The 19191-nt window shown below is 54.2% G+C and overlaps 1 protein-coding gene across 1 annotated transcript; it reads right to left on the bottom strand.

Moving 5' to 3' along the window:
• Window positions 1-1506: 1506 nt before the first annotated feature.
• On the bottom strand, window positions 1507-18929 carry LOC134513763 (angiopoietin-related protein 7-like). Its single transcript, XM_063330928.1, has 6 exons — window positions 18498-18929; window positions 7335-7557; window positions 5323-5460; window positions 3658-3874; window positions 2252-2447; window positions 1507-1731 (listed from the first exon to the last, which is right to left on the bottom strand). The coding sequence occupies exons 1-6, from the start codon at window positions 18927-18929 to the stop codon at window positions 1585-1587; spliced, it is 1353 nt and encodes a 450-aa protein (XP_063186998.1). The 3' UTR covers window positions 1507-1584.
• Window positions 18930-19191: the final 262 nt, after the last annotated feature.

Raw genomic sequence — 19191 nt, 5'->3', positions numbered from 1 at the left:
AAGAGGGAAGGTCGGACCCTGAAGGAATGGTGTATCCGAGATACATGTGCCACGAGGCAAGAAAGCTCTCCTCCCACCACTGGTGGTGCCCAGATGTTCATGGCAAGCGGTGGTACAACAGCAGCATAGACCAGCCCGTTGCAACTCCCAAACACCATCCGATATGTCTTGGGAACACCACTCAAGGCAGACTACCAAGGCAAACCTAGCAGGGGGAAAGACGAACAACATTGGTTTATAATCTTGGGAATATTAGTTTGTCGGATGCTTGGAAGGCAACTTCTCTGCTTGATTTGCCCATGAAAAATGAGTGTTCCAGGCAAAATGTACGTTCAGAACAGTGTAAAAGCTACAGAAACTATCAAGGAGCCAGCAGAGCACCAAGCAGGAAACAAGTCGTTGGGAGGAACGGTGCTTTGTCTCCAACGCATCTGCCTTTCCCCTTCGCTGAACCCTCTTTGAACTCATCTGCACGCATGAAACAGGAAAAAGGTAATTTAATTAAATATTCATCACCAAACGCAATCAGGGCTGAGGCCAAGTCCCAGCCTCCATCTTTTGATCCTGGGAGGAGGCAAAGCCAGGAAAAAAGGAGGGTCTCTCGCTGCAGCTACAAATGGAAAATGAAAAGACAGCAACAACAAACTTTCGTTATCCAGAGTAAGGCAGTAAATAAAAGACTTAAAATCATCAAGTCTGATCGTTCCTGCAGACCACTTTTAGGGTGGATAGAAAATCCATCCAAAGTTCTTTGCCAGAAAAAGGGCAGAAAGGTGAAAATGGAATAGAAAATGGAAAACCTTCTGCGTTTTTTATTTTGAAATCTTTTCATTTGGAGTATTATTATGGCAGCTAGCTAATGTCCACGTGCGTAACACAATCCCTGCCAGAGAAGGCAAGGGCCCTGCAGACCTTCCTCCTCGTTTGCCCATGATGGCGTCCCTGGGCGGTGCATCCTGGCTCCCCTGGCTTTCCTCGGGGCCATCTCAGCACCTTGGAGCCACCCTAGCACATCCCTGGGGTGGTGGACCTGCAGACGCAGTGATGTGAATGGAGTAACTCTCCTGAGATTGGAGATTGGCTCATCATACGGCACAAGAACTGGTCCATCACATCCCACGTGGAAAACTCATACAGGATTGCTGGTTCTTTGCTTCCCTTTAAAATACCGCTGGGTTGACAGCCAGAGCACTCAACGTCTTCATTCAACGTAAGGTCCAGCCTCAGCGTGTGGCCAATTCCCATCACCCAGTCAACTCCATTAAGTCTCAAGCCTTGGGGATGCTCAAACCTACCAAGGACTGATGCTCCCCAGTGAACCGGCAAGCCACACACTAGTCTTAGCAAAGCCCTTCTCAGAAATCACCTCCATTTTTTTTAGGAGAGCTTTCACCACCGAAATACTTGTTGAAGGTCTTGACACCTCTGCTGTTGGTTCAATTCTCCTCCCAAAAGCAAACAGGCAGCATGGTGGCTCGGCCCCTCTGGGATCTCCAGCATCAGTTTTTGCTCACAGCAAGCTATTTCCAGCCCTCTCTTCTCAATGTTCATTATGAGGTGAAAGGAAGATCATCCCAAGCTCCTTCACGGGGAGAGGTGGGGCCGGAAAGTGCGTGGTCGAATCATCATGACCACCTTCCTCAGGGAGTAGTAGTCTGTGTCCTTCCATGAGTACCACACGATACCGTCCGGCCCCAGGACCTTGCGGTTTTTAATGGAGTATCGGCCGCCCTGTGGTGCAGAGAAAGAAGGATGGTCAGGCATGGGAAATGCATGGAAGCCTCATCCAGATGGGATTATTGGAAAACCAATTGCTCTGAAACACCGGAGCAAAGAGCTTAATGAGGATGGGGTGAAAAGAGCATGTAAAGCCCAACATTTTCCCAATGGATCTGGCATCCATCCATCTCAGGCTGCATGAGCCACCCGTACAACAAGTTTCCACCATGCAGTCCCAAACCCCAGCGTGCAGAGGTGTCTCAATACTCATGTCTGGCCCATGGCACTGGAAAGATTGGACTGCCTTGGTGCCCAGCACTCATTTTGTTCCCTCCCTGGAGAGCAGAAGCTGGTCAAGCCAGGAAGGACTGCTATGATGTGAGGACCAACAGCCTCCTCCCAGCCCTGGACCTCATGTGCTAACATCTGTGCCCTCATCCCTCCACCTTTCCTTGTAGTACACCCCATTGAGGTTGGGAGAAAAGCACTGGTTGGAGAAAAAGCACCTTACACCCTCATCCCTCCACCTCACCTTGTAGTACACCCCGTTGAGGTTGGAGAAGAAGCACTGGTGGTACCACCAGCCTCCGTGGGAAATCTCGGCGCAGATGTTCCCCGAGTCGGGTGTGCTGAAGCTCCTCTTGTTGTGGTACCAGGCAAAGGAATCCTCCACCGTCCCGCTGAACCCATCCACGTGCAGGCGGTAATAGTTTGCCTCGTCCTCAATGCTGCAAGCAACAAAGGTGGGACTGTTTAATGGGGAGTGCTTGGGTCTCCTTTCCAACCTGGGTACTGCATTCCTGGTGTGGACACCTAGCAATCATCGAGCTGCTCTGGCCAGCCTCCCTGCTGTGATTCATCATCTCTAGAAGCCGAAGATGTTCTATTTTTCCCTTCTGTGGGATGTGCATGATTTTCTCATGACTCAGGGCACTTGTTATAGGGTGGAACTGGGCAGACCAGACCGTGACTCTCAAACCACAATAAAGGTCGGACTGCGGCAGCTTTGGCAAGACAATCCCTCTAATTACACAGCACCGCTTCCTCTCCACGTAACAAGCATCCCGTTCTTCACCTCAGCTGAGCTAATTAGTAATCTGCCCCTGGGCTAGCAAAGGGTGAAGGTCATTGCCATTGCACGTGACATCTGATGAGAAAAGTTGGGGTGACCATTCAGGGCACACATCTGCTGGTGGAGGAGGTTCCACGGCACATTCAGGCAATGGGATTTTTTTTTTCCCCAGTAGTTTCATCATTTTTGGTGTCTACTCAAAGCCCTTGAGATTCAAGTGTCCATAAGGTGCCTTGCTCCCTTGGACATCCTCCCATGGTGGCTTACTCCATGGTCACCACAAGCATTTCCAGTAGAGACAGAGGAGGAGTTCATCTGTGACAGTCTGGACAGACCTGGTCATCCCTGATTAAGAAAGGGTGTGGTATAGATAAATAAAACACCAGGAAGGGCTTTGGACACTGAAGGACGTTACATCAGGCCCAGCAAGTAAAAGCCATGAGTAAAGAGGGTAAAAATCAAAACACGACTCTAAACCAGGGAGATGCTGGAGGACCTACCCAACAAGGCCACAGGGTTCAAAACCCTGTTTTTAACATAGAGGTCAATAATTTTTTGAGAAAAAATACCCCTAATCAGCTGGGGACTGTCTGTTGGGTCCTACAGCTCCCTTAGCCTGGGGCTGTGGATGTTGGCCATGGCCGAATGACGCTGCACATTTGCTAGCTCACACCCAGGCTTCAACCTGGAGCAAAAATTGGTGGCCAAATCCAGGTGGGGAAGAAAGGATAGACAACCTGGGCCCAGTCTGAAGACCCATCTAGACAGAATCACCCTGACCACAATGGGGTTCCCATGCCTGAAGGTCTTCTGGCATTGAACCATCTATGTCTATGAGAACCAGGGAAGGCCATCCCACTTTCTACCTGAAGACCTGGTAGAAGGCATGCTTGTGTTTGTTGTTCCAGTCCTCCAGGTCGATGCGTAGAGAGTAGTCCCCTTGGCTCGTCATCTTGTGGATGTTCTCATTGCCCAGCCAGAATTCGCCATTGAGGTCCCCAAAACCCTCCTTGTACTCATTCCAAGTTCGGTTGAAGTCAACTGAGCCATCCTGACGCCTCTGGATGACTGTCCAGCCCCCACCTGCCAGGAGAGAGATAACATAAAATGGGAGTCTGCAGGGAGCGTCCAAGGGTCCCAGACAGACCCCTTGCTCGTGTAACCTCTGAGGATCCACCTACAGCTCAGCAAGGTGTCTCTTTGTCGTGTGCCCTCTCACCAATTGGCAAAATACAGTGTGGGTTGCTGCATGGGGATAAAATATCACTTTTATCAAACTCAAGCATCATTTGAGCCCATCGTAGCTCAAGAAGAAAGTCTTCCACCTCTCCCATGTTTGTTCGTGATGGTGTTCCCCTGTTGGCTGCCAGAGGGTCATTCCAGACCTTAAGGTGGTTTTAAATGAGAGATGGTAGTTTTCGGGAGGCTAATGTTTTGGGACTGGAACGAACTAGAGATCCCGGAGTTTGGAGATTAATATGTACTGTTCCTGCAGCACCACAGAGGCACACGAGCTCTCCCAGTATTGTCTCACTGCCTCCATCTGCTCTCCCATCTGTTCAAATCCCGCTCTTATTTCATTCCAATACTGTAAGCTTGGGGTGGGGAGGGGACACGGGACTTGGGCCACCTTTTTATTTGCTGTTTGTACAGCCTGTTACTCTACACTGTCCAAGATTGTGTTGATGGTCATGCAAATAATAGTAATGACATAACAGAGACCACGTTGTCTGAACAGCCTGTTTCTTAATGAGCACGTGCACCCCAAAGCTGCAATCACCTCTAGATCCTCCAATAGGCGAGATACCTACACGTGGGGAGCTGAACCCCTTCCTCCAGCATGGGATGTGTGGATGTGACACATCCGTCCGGGCTGGAGTAGATCCACAGGGCAAGGAACTAACAATCCACCACCCCATTTCCCTGATGATTTCCATCATTCTTCCAAAACACAAGGGTTGCAAACTAATTTTGTTAGTAAGTTTGTGCCTCAGGATGACACTAGTGTGGTCCGTCCGTACGGATATTTGCACAGCAAGGGTGTGGGGAGGTCACCTTCTCTCTCATTTACACTCCAAAATACCTGTGGGAGAGAGTCTACCTCCCACCTCCTCAATTCAGCACAGCTACAATTAGCGGTTGCCCCCTCAACTTCCCAGAGATGCTCCAGACACCCCTCAGTGACCAGCTGCTACTCCAGAAGGGCTTGTTTCCCTCAGCCCTGTGTCATATCCACTAGTGCGTTGCAAATATCTTTGATGCATGACGACACCTCCAAGAGCACTAAACGCCTGTATTTAAGCAGCTGAATCCCAGCCATGATGTCTGGTTTGAACTGTTCATCCAAACCCCTTCTACAGCCAGCAGAGAGGACGAGTCCTCTGTCCCTGGAGAAGAGTCCCTCTGGAGATGCTGCTCTCACTGACAATAAAGTAGCCTTAGAATAACTCAGATACAAGACACAACTCTCAGGTTAGACAAATCCCACCCAAAGCTCTGCTGGAAGATGACGTAGGCGCCTCCTGCAGTACCTTCGGTGTCCATCTCACACAGCACTTCGATGGGCATCCCACCGACCGAGGGCATGATGCTGTAGACTCCAGACCGCCGGAGCCCATTGTAGTAGACGGAAGCACAGTCGATGGGGCAGTTCCTGGCATGCTTCACCTCTGAGCGAGAGAGCAGAGAGACACGGCGGTTAGTGCACCGCGTGGAGGAAGGGGCACGCAACCAAAACCAGCACAGTTTACATGCAATAATGATGCCGAGCCGGACAAATAATCCTAGATTCAGGGCTGCTTCTGAAGCTGAAAACCTCTGTAGCACGCCGGCTTCATGCCTGAGTGTGGTGGGCTTATTAGTGATGAGGTTCGTTAGCGCAGATCTGCACTTAAGGATGTTGTGGCTGGGGAACAGTCTTCAGTTCAACTATTTTTTTAATGGCAACACAGAAATTACAGAATCACAGAAAGGTTTGGGTGGGAAGGGACCTTTAAAGACCATCCAGTGCCACCCTCTGCCCTGGGCAGGGACACCTCTCACCAGCCCAGGTTGCTCCAAGCCCCGGCCAACCTGCCCTTGAACCCCTCCAGGGATGGGGCAGCCACAGCTTCTCTGGGCAACCTGGGCCAGGGGCTCACCACCTTCACACCAAAGAATTTCTTACTGATATCCAATCTAAATCTCCCCTCTTCCAGTTTGAAGCCATCTTTCCTTGTCCTGTCACTACATGCCCTTGTAAAAAATCCCTCTCCAGCTTTCTTGTAGGCCACCTTCAGACACTGGAAGGGGCTACAAAGTCTCCTCAGAGCCTTCTCCAGACTGAACAAAGATAAGTTTTGTCAGGCTCACACCAAAAAGGTCCTATCCGTTGATAAAGTACAGGCGGCTTCTCCAGCAACGGTTGGTGCAGATAATAGCAGAAGGTTTCTCTTCCCCCGAACTGCCTCTGTGGGTTTTGTCATACAAGGAAAAGGCATCAAAATCATTCTGGAGAACCTAAAGACGTTTTTAACTGGGATATGTCAGGGGGGATTTGTTTCACCTGGCACCAGCCATCTATACTTCAGGCAGGGTCTCAGCTAGTCCTCAGAGGCTTCTCCAGAGGGCAGCTCCTCCTGGTTTTACATGGGAGAGCAGAGAAGAGCCACTCTCCTTGTCTCCCTCTATCACCTACCACAGGGGCTGAGCTGAGTTGTCTGCACAGAGCTGCACGGTGACATCTGAAATGCCCTGGGACATCCTGTCTGGCTTTCAGCTTTCAACAGTCCCATGTAGGTCCTCTCGTGTATCTGCCAGGCTTATATGGGTGTCCCAGATGCTCTGGAATATTTCGGGTGGCACTAGACATCAGCTGAACTGAGACACTAGTCATAGCAGTGGAAAGAGCACGTTGAATTGCTCTTGGTCCATGCGCTGTTTGCCTCATTATCTTAAATATCCAGGTCACGCGGGGACACGCATAGGTAGACACGCAACATGAAGCATCCTCACCTGCGAGCTGAGCCTCCCTGGTGGGATGAATCCCACCCTCAGAAAGAAAGGCACAAAGGTCATACAGCTGGTTCCCCTTCCTTTTACGCACACAGCTAGACCAGCCCGCAGCACAGCGTGGCCTGGACACCGGACTGGGATCACTGGGAGAGCCAGGAGCCTGAGGGAAGGCAGGGAGCATGCGTGGGAGATGGCCCTTCCACGAGGCACACAGAAAGGATGAGACCACGGGACTGGCAGACGATGCACGCTCCTGGTGGATGGGAATGTAAATCCCGGGGGGAATGATGGATGAAGAGCTGTGACATCCCAGCCCACCAACTGGAGAGCATGGTGGCTGGGAGGTCCCACGCAGGCTGTAGGCTGGTGACAGACCGGCGACATCCTTTGAGGATGCTATGGCAGGGGGTTGGAACTAGATGATCTTTAAATGATCATCTTTAAGATGATCTTTAAGACCCAAACCTTTCTATTATTCTATAACCTGCCTCACGAGAGGCTGTAAGGGTGAAGCTCCCCCTCCCAGCCAGCCCCAGCACCTCCCCATCACCTGGATGGTGCATCTCCTCCTGCAGCCGCATCTCGGCGGGGCCGAGGCAGGTGGGGTTGCGCCAGGCCCAGTCGGTCAGCACGGAGATGTTGTTGATCTGCGCCTGCATGTCGTAGAGCAGCGTGGCCTGGATGTGCTGCAGGGTGCTGGCCTCGCTGTACCGATGCTCCAGGTCCTGCACCCGTTGGGCCAGGCTGTGGTTGCGGCCGGCCGCCTCCTCGTGCTGCGGGCAGGGAGAAAGGTGGGATGGGGGCGATGCCTGGAGACCGGCGCAGAGTCAGGGGCATGGACCCGAGACCCCCATGGATGGGAGCAAGAGGGCAGAGGAGCATTTGCTGCATGCACCGACAGAGACCAAGGACCCCAAGGATGGTGCTTACACCCTCACCCTTCACCCTCCAGCCCCATCCCAGCCCCCAGCCCACCGTGGGAGCCACGGGCAGCTTGATATTGCCAGGTTCTGGGGCAGGCAGGGCAAGAACAGGCAAGCCAAGGGCTGCAAGAATACAGGATTCCTCTCCAAACACCCCCCAGTCTGCAACCCATTGCAACATAGAATCATAGAATCATAGAATCATAGAATCATAGGGTTGGAAGGGACCTCTGGAGATCATCTAGTCCAACCCCCCTGCCAGAGCAGGGTCACCTAGAGCAGGTTACACAGGAACACGTCCAGGTGGGTTTTGAATGTCTCCAGAGATGGAGACTCCACCACCTCTCTGGGCAGCCTGTTCCAGTGCTCTGCCACCCTCAGGGTAAAGAAGTTCCTCCTCATGTTTAGGTGGAACTTCCTATGTTCCAGTTTGTGCCCATTGCCTCTTGTCCTGTCCCCGGGCACCACTGAAAAGAGCCTCGCCCCATCGTCCTGACACCCACCCTTTAAGTATTTATAAGCGTTGATAAGGTCACCCCTCAGACGTCTTTTTTCCAGACTGAAGAGACCCAAATCCCTCAGCCTTTCCTCATAAGAGAGGTGTTCCAGTCCCCTAATCATCCTCGTAGCCCTCCGCTGCACCCTTTCCAGCAGTTCCCTGTCCCTCTTGAACCGGGGAGCCCAGAACTGGACACAGTACTCCAGGTGCGGTCTCACCAAGGCAGAGTAGAGGGGGAGGATGACCTCCCTTGACCTGCTGGCCACGCTCCTCTTGATGCACCCCAGGATGCCATTGGCCTTCTTGGCCACAAGGGCACATTGCTGACTCATGGGCATCCTGTTGTCCACCAGGACTCCCAGGTCTCTTTCCACAGAGCTGCTCTCCAGCAGGTCAGCACCCAACCTGTACTGGTGCATGGGGTTGTTCCTCCCCAGGTGCAGCACCCTACACTTGCCCTTGTTGAACTTCATAAGGTTTCTCTCTGCCCAGATCTCCAACCTGTCCAGGTCTCTCTGTATGGCGGCACAGCCTTCCGGTGTGTCAGCCACCCCACCCAGCTTGGTGTCATCAGCAAACTTGCTGAGGGTGCACTCTATCCCCTCATCCAGGTCATTGATGAATATGTTGAACAGGACTGGACCCAGTACTGACCCCTGGGGAACACCACTCGTCACTGGTCTCCAACTAGACTCTGTGCCCCTAATCACAACCCTCTGAGCTCTATCTTTCAACCAGTTTTCTATCCACCCCACTGTCCATTCATCTAACCCACACTTCCTAAGCTTCCCTATGAGGATGCTGTGGGAGACCGTGTCAAACGCCTTGCTTAAGTCAAGGTAGACCACATCTACCGCCCTCCCCTCATCTATCCATCTAGTCATGCCATCGTAGAAGGCTATCAGGTTAGTCAGACATGATTTCCCCCTGGTGAATCCATGCTGAGTACTTCTGATAGCTTTCCTTTCCTCCACGCGCCTTGAGATGACACCCAGAACGAGCTGTTCCATCATCTTTCCAGGGATGGAGGTGAGGCTGACCGGCCTGTAGTTCCCCGGCTCCTCCTTCTTGCCTTTCTTGAAGACTGGAGTGACATTGGCTTTCCTCCAGTCCGCAGGCACCTCGCCTGTTCTCCAGGACTTTTCAAAGATGATGGAGAGCGGCCCAGCAATGACTTCCGCCAGCTCCCTCAGCACTCTCGGGTGCATCCCATCAGGGCCCATGGACTTGTGAATATCTAGATGATCTAATTGGTCCCTCACTCGCTCCTCCTCAACCCAAGGGAAGTCGTCTTCTTTCCCTGTTACTTTATTCAATGCCTGGGACTCCTGAGGGCTGGGCCGAGCAGAAAAGACCGAAGCAAAGAAGGCATTCAGTAACTCTGCCTTCTCCACATCCTCCGTCACCATGACTCCTGCCTCATTCAGCAGTGGGCCTACAACTTCCCTGGTCTTCCTTTTGCTTCCAATATACTTGTAGAAGCTCTTTTTGTTTTGCTTGATGTCCCTAGCCAGGTCTAATTCCAAGGCGGCCTTGGCTTTCCTTGTTTCATCCCTGCACGCTCTGGTGGCATTCTTGTAATCCTCCCAAGGGGTCAGTCCCTTCTTCCACTTATTATAAACTTCCTTCTTCCACTTGAGCTTTTTCTGAAGCTCCCTGCTCAACCATGCAGGTCTCCTGCGTCCCTTGGCCGATTTCTTTCTCTTAGGGATGCACCGATCCTGAGCTTGGAGGAAGTGGTCTTTGAATATCAACCAGCTTTCTTGAGCCCCTTTGCCTTCCAGAGCCCTAGCCCACGGGATCTCTCCAAGCAGTTTCTTAAAGAGGTCGAAGTTAGCCCTCCTGAAATCCAAGGTTGTAATTTTACTTCTTGTTGTTGTTTTGTGGATAGTACCCATGATCCTGAACTCAATCATTTCATGATCACTACAACCTAGGGTGCCCCCAACCTTAATGTCCTCCACCAATCCCTCTGTGTTTGTCAGTACCAGGTCCAGGAGTGCTCCTCTCCTTGTTGGCTCCTGTACCACCTGTGTCAAAAAGTTGTCATCAATGCACTGGAGGAGCCTCCTGGACTGTGCATGCCTGGCTGTGTGGTCTTCCCAGCAGATATCGGGGTGATTGAAGTCCCCCATGAGAACCAGGGCCTGCGCTTGCGAGGCTACCTTCAGTTGTCTGTAGAAAGCCTCATCAGTCTCCCCATCCTGATCAGGTGGCCTGTAATAAACACCCACAACAGTGTCCCTCATATTTGCCTGTCCCTTAATCCTCACCCATAAGCTCTCAACCCGCTCTTCATCCGCCCCTAGTGAGAGCTCGATGCATTCCAAATGCTCTCTCACATAGAGTGCAATTCCACCACCACGCCTCGCTGGTCTGTCTTTCCTGAAAAGGACATAGCCATCCATGACAGCATTCCAGTCATGCGAGTTGTCCCACCACGTCTCAGTAATTGCAATGAGATCATGGCCCCGCAACCGCACACAGACCTCCAGCTCTTCCTGCTTATTCCCCATGCTGCGTGCATTGGTGTATAAGCATTTCAGAGAGGGAGTTGTGTGTGTAGTTTTGACCCTTGAGATGTGGTGTGCCTTCTGGCTTTCAGAAATACTGGCACACTGGCCCACGAGCGCTGAGCAACTACACCCTGGCACCTCACCAGCAAGCCCAGTACCATCCCCACCCCCCTTCAGATCTAGTTTAAAGCCCTCTCAATGAGCCCCGATAACTCTTGTCCTAGAACCCTTTTTCCCCTGGAGGTCAAGGTATTCCTGCCTGCTACCAGCAGGCCAGGCGTTTTGTAGATCAGGCCATGATCAAAGAACCCAAAGTCCTGCTGGCAGCACCAAGCTCGAAGCCAGGCATTGATCTGCTGGGTCCTTCTATTTAGCCCCTCATCATTCCCCGCAACTGGGGGAATAGACGAGAACACAACTTGCGCTCCCGATCCCTTGACCAGCCGTCCCAGGGTCTTGAAATCTTTCTTCATTGCCCTTGGACTTCTTCTCGTTACCTCGTCGCTGCCTACCTGAAAGAGCAAAAGCGGATAGTAGTCTGAGGGCCGTACCAGGGAAGGAAGCATCCTCTTCACGTCCTTGACCCGGGCCCCAGGGAGGCAGCAGACCTCCCTATGTACCGGGTCCGGCCTGCATATTGGGCCTTCTGTTCCCTTCAGTAATGAGTCACCTATGACAAGGACCCGTCTTTTCTTCTTTACCGCAGAGGTTTTGATGCAGGGGGAGGTCTGACTAGACCTTGCTGACGGCTCCAGGGTAGGAGAAATAGGAGAAGTATTGTGCTCGTCATCATCCAGGTTCCTCTGTAGAGCACTGTACCTGTTAAGTAATGGCACCTGGGAAGATGGGGTAGTCATCGGGCAGTCTCGAGTGCAGCGCCTGTTGCGCCGCGCAGGAACTTCCTGCCATTGCCCCCTGTCCTCCAGGTTACCGCCTTCAGTTGAGGTGAGAGAGGATATGGAGCTCTCTGTTGCAGGGGTTCTATCTGCCTGCTGGGTTTCTGTCATGGGATGCAGGATTCTGCTCCAGGAATCTATCTCCCTCTCGCATTCCCTGATGCTCCTCAACCTACTTACCTCCTCCCTGAGCTCCATGACTACTCGGAGAAGATCCTCTACCTGAGCACATCTCCTACAGGTATGCCCATCATTGCCATCCGACACTGGCGTAAGAGCAGGGCATACCCTACAGCCCGATGTCTGTGTGGTAGCATGTTCCCACAAGAGCTCCGTCTGAGAGGCGGCATCAGACCTGGTGGTTGTGGAGCTCATGGACGCCACAGTCATCTTGCGAGTAGTTACCATCACTACCTAGCCGGGTTAGCAGTCTTTCAGCTCTGTCCTGCACGAACTGCTGTGCAGACCGCTGTGATTGGACTGGTGTGTCACACCCTGCTTGGCCGCCCCCTTCTCCAGTCCAGGAAGTACACTCTCGTTGTGGTGCACCTGGGTGATACCTCGGGTCACACCCAGGGAACGCCCACTTGCAGCTCGCTTGCTCAGTGTTTGCTCAGTGCACAGCGACCTGGTCGCTGCGCTCCCAAGGGGTTTCTTTTATGAGGGGAGAGAGTGGTCCCACCCTCTGCTCGTTAACACCTGCCGCCGGGGGTGGTGGCTCCGCCCTCGGCTCCTCAGCTGCCCCCGCCTCCAGAAGGGCCGGGTACCGGCTCGGGCTGGTCCCTTTTCCTGGCTTTAAAAGCCTCAAAAACGAGCCCCTGGCCGTTTCTTTGCCGCGATTTCCTTCCCCAGCACAGACTTACCTGCACTGGAGCTGATCTCCTCGGCAACATGGATGTGGCCTCTACCTATTTAGCAACCAGGGTTGGAGTTTCCTCCCGAAACGCTGTCCAATCTCCCCTTGAACCATCTAATGTTTTCATAAGGAGCTCCACAGCTTATCTACGCATTGTGTGATGAGACACCTCCTGCTTTTTGGGCAACAGCTGGTGTCCTGATAACAGGAATGATGGCATCCGTGTGTGACACAGGACTCAAGCTCCTTTCATGACCATTTTTTCTGCGTGTTTTTAGGAAAGCCGGTCTCTGATCTTGTGTAAAGCTGGCTGGAGATGCCCACAGCTCGTACCAGGAGATGGACACCCCAAGCCCCACCAGCATGCATGGAACATGGCCCAGATGCAGTCAGTGCAGACACGCTCGCCTCTTGTTCAGTGCTCCCTGTCCATTAGATGGCAGAGCAAGCCTTGAACAGCACCTCCAAAATCCCACAGCAGCCTGGGAACCCCCCCTTCCTCCCCTGGGCAATGCGACAGCTCTACACTGAGCTCCCCAACCCCTCCCGAGGGTCCATCAGTCCCAGGCCCCGTCCGCTCTGGAGGGATGCTGGTTCTCCATCAGCACTGCCCTTCTTTGTCCCCTCATCGGGACATCTCTTCCTCCATCAACCGCTTGGGCTCACAAGCCACTCCAAGACCCTGAAAATGCTGCGTGGTGCCATCAACGCACCTGAGGGATGGGATGCCATCCCAAGGGACCTGGACAGGCTGGAGAAGTGGGTCCCTGTGAACCTCATGAAGTTCAACCAGGCCAAGTGCAGGGTCCTGCACATGGGTCGGGGAAATTGCAAGCACAGATCCAGGCTGGGTGGAGAATGGATGGAGAGCAGCCCCGAGGAGAAGGACTTGGGGGTTCTGCTGGGTGAGAAGCTCCACAGGAGCCGGCACCGTGCGCTGGCAGCCCAGAAACCCCCCCGCAGCCTGGGCTGCATCCCCAGCAGCGTGGGCAGCAGGGCGAGGGGGGGATTCTGCCCCTCTGCTGCGCTCGGGGGAGACCCCCCTGCAGTGCTGCCTCCAGCGCTGGGGCCTCGGCACAGGAGAGACACGGAGCTGTTGGAGCGGGGCCAGAGGAGGCCCCGGAGATGCTGGGAGGGCTGGAGCCCCTCTGCTGGGAGGACAGGCTGAGAGAGCTGGGGGGGTTCAGCCTGGAGAAGAGAAGGCTCCGCGGAGACCTTCCAGCCCCTGCCAGTCCCTCAAGGGGCTCCAGGAAAGCTGGGGAGGGACTCTGGAGCAGGGAGGGGAGCCATGGGACGAGGGGGAAGGGTTTTACACTGGAAGAGGGGAGATTTGGATGAGCTATTGGGAAGAAATTCTTTGGTGTGAGGGGGGTGAGCCCCTGGCCCAAGTTGCCCAGAGAAGCTGTGGCTGCCCCATCCCTGGAGGGGTTCAAGGCCAGGTTGGCCGGGGCTTGGAGCAACCTGGGCTGGTGGGAGGTGTCCCTGCCCAGGGCAGGGGGGTTTAAAGTAGATCAACTTTAAGGTCCCTTCCAACTCAAACCATTCCGTCATTCTATAAAAATAAGTGAGCTTACTTTCTCACCTCCCTGTCCTCAGCATCAGGGGCAAATCTGGATTTCTCAAGTGTCCGTCCAAGCTTGTGGCTTTATTAAATATCCCTGGGGACAACAGAGATCTGGCACTTGACTCATCACTGCCTGCAAAACTGCAGTGGTGTTGCTGAGGGTCGGGGATGTCCTTCAGCTGGAAGGGGTTCACATGCTCAGAGGATATTTTCTTCCCTTCCAGCTGCTCCCAGGACCCAGTTCACACCTCACTCCCCATTCCTGCCGGGACAGGTCTTGGTTTGTTATTCCCCGGAGATGGCGTCACTGCTGCTGGGTTATTGAAGCAGTAACTCATGGTTTTACGATATCCTTCCCAACGCTGCTTGAGCAGTGCCTGCGTGACGCTGCTAAAAAACCATCAAGCCTCTACCCCAAAATCCAGAGCCGCTGGATAGGCAGGGTCAGCAAAGTGGGAATGACGGCGTGCAACGACACGATGCTTTCCTGCTCAGGACGGCAATGTCTCCGGCTCTACCATAAATCAGCCGTCCCCCCGACCTGCTCTGCGAGCTGTGACCGATACCGGCTTCTTCCAGCTCCCTTCACCCACGCAGCAGCTCTCCTGGTAAACCCCGTGCCGCTTTCTCCCAGACAGTCCCCTCCTCCACACTTGATACCTGGAGTTTTTTCCTGCTGCTGATTAAAAACGGCCCAGCCCGACCGCCGCGATGGTGCCCTGACGCTGCTCCCACCCCCGCATCCCTCTGCTCCGCCGGGAAACGGGGATGTAGTTTTGCCCAGCGGGATCCTGCTCTCTGCATTCCCCAGCCACGGAAAAGCTATAGGACTACAAATGGAAAGGGAGGGATGGGCGAGGGGGTTCTTTTTTGCTCCCTAAATCGCAGCGGGAGGAGGGAAGCATGGCAGTGGTGGGGTCAACCCGCCTGACCCAACTTGGGTGTCCCCGTCAGGCGGAGAGGAGCTGTGACCTGGAAGAGCCTGTGGCTCTCACCCAGCTCAGAAAGGGATGCTGAGCTCAGAGAGACGTCTCCGCTCGGGCAGACGAGCCCACGCCAAGCTCCCGGAGAAATAAGTGATGGCAAACCCCCGGGAGACCAACCAGCAGCAGCCGGCAGCTGATTTATGAAGGCGGATTAAGGGAGCAACAGCTCTTCGGTGGGAGGAAGGGAGGCGGAGGAGACCTCCCCAGCAGGGAATTCGGCAGGACGGCTCCTGGGAGATGCAAAGGGATGCGGGAGGAAAGCGGCTTCCCAGGCTGGGCACGGGAGTTGGGAAGTTGGGCCAGGACAATGCAGTGGGAAAACTCCTGACGGGAAAGTGCCAGCGCCAGCGGGGAGCGGAGGAGAAGCGGCGCCGCAGCCATGGCTGCCTCTGGTTTCCTCCGTTCACCCGTAATTCCCCGCGCAGCGCTCACCTTCGCTTCTCGCTTTTCCCCTCTGACGGTGCTTGGAGGGCGGTAGGACACACTCATTGCCCAGCCCTCCAGATTCTGTTTCCTTCCTTCCTCTTCCGGGCCTCCCACCCTGTTATTTTTAAGACTCATGGAAAAAAATGGAGGTTGGAAGAAATGGTTGGAGGTCTCCAGCCCACCCCCCTGCAGAAAGCAGGGCCAATGTCCAAGCTGGGTGCTCAGGGTCTTTTCCAGTCGAGGGCTGAAACTCTCTACCGATGATCTCAGAAGATCTCAGAGGATGTCCCCTTTCTCAGTGCGGTGGTATCTTGGTGGCATGGAGGTCGCTACCACTGTCCCCCAGGTAAGAACCACTTGGAGACACCTAGGTAGGACCTGGGACCTGGCTGCTCCAGGACACCTGGGTGCTCCTTGTGCCCCTCTGCTCTCCTTGTAGGGTGAGGAGCCCAGCAGCACCCCACAGCACCCACAGCTCCTTCAGAACTGCTCACCTGGGCTCCCGTTGAGGAGAAACAAGCTCCACCAACTCATCCCATCCTCCAGGAGACATCCAAGAGGTCCTAGCAGCATCTATGTCTGCGTTCACTGCTCATATCTCTACGAGATGGGCTGGATCCCATAGACACCCTTGCATGGCAGACATGGGAGGTGGGCGAGAGGAATCCCACCCTTAGGTGCTGCTCCAGAAGCAACCCTCTCCACCAGCTTCTCCCCAGGTGCCAATCATCGGCTCTGCTGTGAGAGCACCCAGTCTCTGCCTAATGCTGATTCAGTACAAAAAAAAAATTAGCAAATAGCAGGGAAAGGAATAATAAACTTCAAAAAATGACGGAGAAGGTGCCAGGCAGGTGAGAAGGGAGACAACTAGGAAGAGCAGAGGCTTCAGCCACTGTTGATGGGCCAGGAAGGGACCTGCTGGGGCTTTGAACAGGGTCCACCTGAGCCCTGCAGCAGTTAAGAAGGGGTACACACAATTATCAGGAGTATTATGGGCTGGTGGGACTCTGCGGGACTTATTCTGGGGTGTTCAGGGGAAAAGTGGTGAAGGGATGGAGGGTCAGGGTGGGTGGGGTGGGGAATGAGTGTAGGAAAATGGAGAGATGGGGGGCTTCAAAAGGGCTGGACATGCTTTAACCTGCTGCCAGTCAGTGCCCTTGTCCGCCTGCTGTTCTGTCTCCTCTTCCTATGCAGTCCTTGCCTTAGATTTTATTTTTTCAGCATAACCTCGCACTCTCCCATGTGTGAGTGCTGCAGGGTCTAAGTGCCGGCAGCTGGAGGGACGTGGGCCACGGGGCTCACAGGTCTAGGTCAGGGTGGATATGCATGGCCATGTATATATGTGTATGCATATGATATACATGCGTATGTGTATGTCTACGTGCGTGTGCACGTGCACAGCACGTGCTGTTCCCAGCAGCTGGGAAGACTTGGGAGTGTTTGTGTTTCCCCAGCCAATTTGATTGGGTGTGTGTAACTCGTTTGCAAAATTCAAGCTGGACCAGCTGGCGAGCAGGAGGAGACCGACATGCAGGGTAAGGAGGTGCAGGATCTGGGCATGGATATTAGATGGACTGAGAGCCTGTGCTCCACCGAGCGTCCTGTTGGAGGCCATCAACCCAGCTCCCTCGACACCCACCACCAGGCAACCCACATCTCCAAAGGGAGACTGGTTCTCCTCCCTCTTCCCTCTGACTCCGAAGAGACCCTGCGCAACCGCCCTAGACCAAACATCTTGCCTTTAGATGGGTCATTTCAGAGCCTGGAAATGAAGACTGGATTAAGAGGATGAACACTGCAGGGAAAATATTTAGAGCACTATCATCCATCTCCCTCCTCAGCTCTGAGACGAGGAGCTCAGTGAAAGAGCTGCAGCTCCAGGAAGCACAGAAGCATGTTTTGGAGCCAGCGCGGGGAGCTGGGATTGGGGAAGGACAGATTGAACAGTCCTAAGGGACAAAATATCACCAGGGGATGGATGTGGGAAGTCAGGACACCAAAGACCTATTGCAACAGCTTGTCCCAGTGCAAGTGCAAGGACAAAACGGCAGAGGTGCAGTGGAACATCTCGCTCCCGCCAAGACGCCCACCCAACGGTGTGGCCATCACAACGCTCAAAGAGCCCTGCAGCCCCTGGCACGGCCTCGCTCTCCCTGCGAGGCTGCTCCAAGGAGGCTTTCCAAACCTGGAGCCCAAGGGCAAGGATGAAAGGAAGCCAAATAGAGAATAAATCAGCCCCAGACGTAGAACTTATCCAACCTCGTCTCCTCCAAGAGCAAAGACAAGGGTGCTCTTCACCCCGCGGTCTCGGTGCTCTTCCAGCTGACACCAGTGGATTGCTGCTGTGCTGTTCCTCTGTGCACCTTGTCAACATCCCAGTGAGACATCTTAGCTGGGAAACGGCTCCGACAGCCAGCAAAAACACACCCTGCTCCCTCCCTGATCCTGGCTACAACCCTGGACAAGCTGCTGCTCACCACCGCCGACAGCCAAGGCAAGTGTTTGCCGGGCAAAATCCCGTGGCAGTGCCAAACATCGGAGAGCTTCAGAAGTGCCAAACAAGGTTGGAAAAATGTATAAACGTGAAGCTTCAGGCTGCGGGGCTGGTGGATGGAGCTGGGGTGGGATGAGCACCAGAAAAGGAGACTACAGGAAGGGTGTCAGACGGTGGAGGTCAGGGCTTCTCCAGCTCAGCCATGGCCTTCAGAGATGTGGTCCTTCCAAAACTCCAGGTCTAATCTGGGATCCCGCTATGGGCAATGGGATGGATCAGCAACCCCCCTAGGCAGGCTTGAAGACGGAGAAGGTAGCACAGATAAAACACTGAAGGGTTTGTAGCAAATGTTAAGAAAGATCAGCCCTGGAAGGCTCCTGAGCCATCACAGTGGGAGCAGCTGGGATTTAAGGGAAGTCCCAGCCCATGGTCAGGACAACACCATATGCTTCACCGGGTGTCCGCCCCCTGCAACTGCTGGGAGCTGGAAGGGGCCATGGGGAGGGACCATGGGCACCCACATGGAGGCGGTCTGCCAAAGGCAGCCCTTTACCTGAAGCTCGAGGACTTTGATGCGGTGACGGTGGTTCCTCAGCTCCTCTTGCAGCTCCGAGATCAGCTCCCGCAGCTCCAGGACCTGCTGCTTGCGCTCCTCGTTCTCGTGGAGCCAGTAGGACACCTCATCGGTGCAACGAAACATGTCCGGGCATCGCTGCTCATCCCCCTGCGGCAAGGTGGCCACGATCTTACAGCGGCCGTTGGGCAGCACCTGATTGCTGTATTCCCCGCACCGGATGAGTCCCGTGCCCTCCTGGGGACCCCCGTGGTCTCTGTACGCCGCGGGCAGGGATTTCTGCAGCGAGGGGCTGCTCAGCGTGGCCAGGAGGATGAGGGATAGCAACCCCACCCTGGCAGAGCTGGTGCCGGGGCAGACCTCCATCAGGCAGGTGAGGATGGTCCCCGGGGATGACCCCACGTGTCTCATCATCGAACACCGTCAGGGAGAAAGGTGTGAATCCCCAGGGCATAACACCAGCTCTTTTCCCAAGAGCTAGCAGGTGAGGTTGCAGCTTTGTGGGAGCCGAACATCCGTAGGGATCCCAGAGCTCCTGCCAAAGGGGTCACTGTAGGCAAGGGACCCGTCTGTCCCCATAGAGCATCCTCCCTGGTGTCCCCCCGTGGCCACCAAGCTGGGACCAGCTCCAGCGGGAGATCCCCTGTTCTCCTGGCCAGGCTCCACCAGCTTC

Source organism: Chroicocephalus ridibundus, chromosome 3 (assembly GCF_963924245.1).
Source record: "Chroicocephalus ridibundus chromosome 3, bChrRid1.1, whole genome shotgun sequence".
NCBI classification, from domain to species: Eukaryota; Metazoa; Chordata; class Aves; order Charadriiformes; family Laridae; genus Chroicocephalus; species Chroicocephalus ridibundus.
This window is presented reverse-complemented; position numbering and strand designations above follow the sequence as displayed.

Coding starts and splice junctions, on each gene's coding strand:
- LOC134513763 (XM_063330928.1), bottom strand. CDS start 18,929: ATGAGACACGTGGGGTCATCCCCGGGGACCATCCTCACCTGCCTGATG. Junction 5,461..7,334: donor GGAGGAGATGCACCATCCAG/GTGATGGGGAGG, acceptor TCTCTCGCTCAG/AGGTGAAGCATGCCAGGAAC. Junction 1,732..2,251: donor TCAACGGGGTGTACTACAAG/GTGAGGTGGAGG, acceptor TCTGCACCACAG/GGCGGCCGATACTCCATTAA.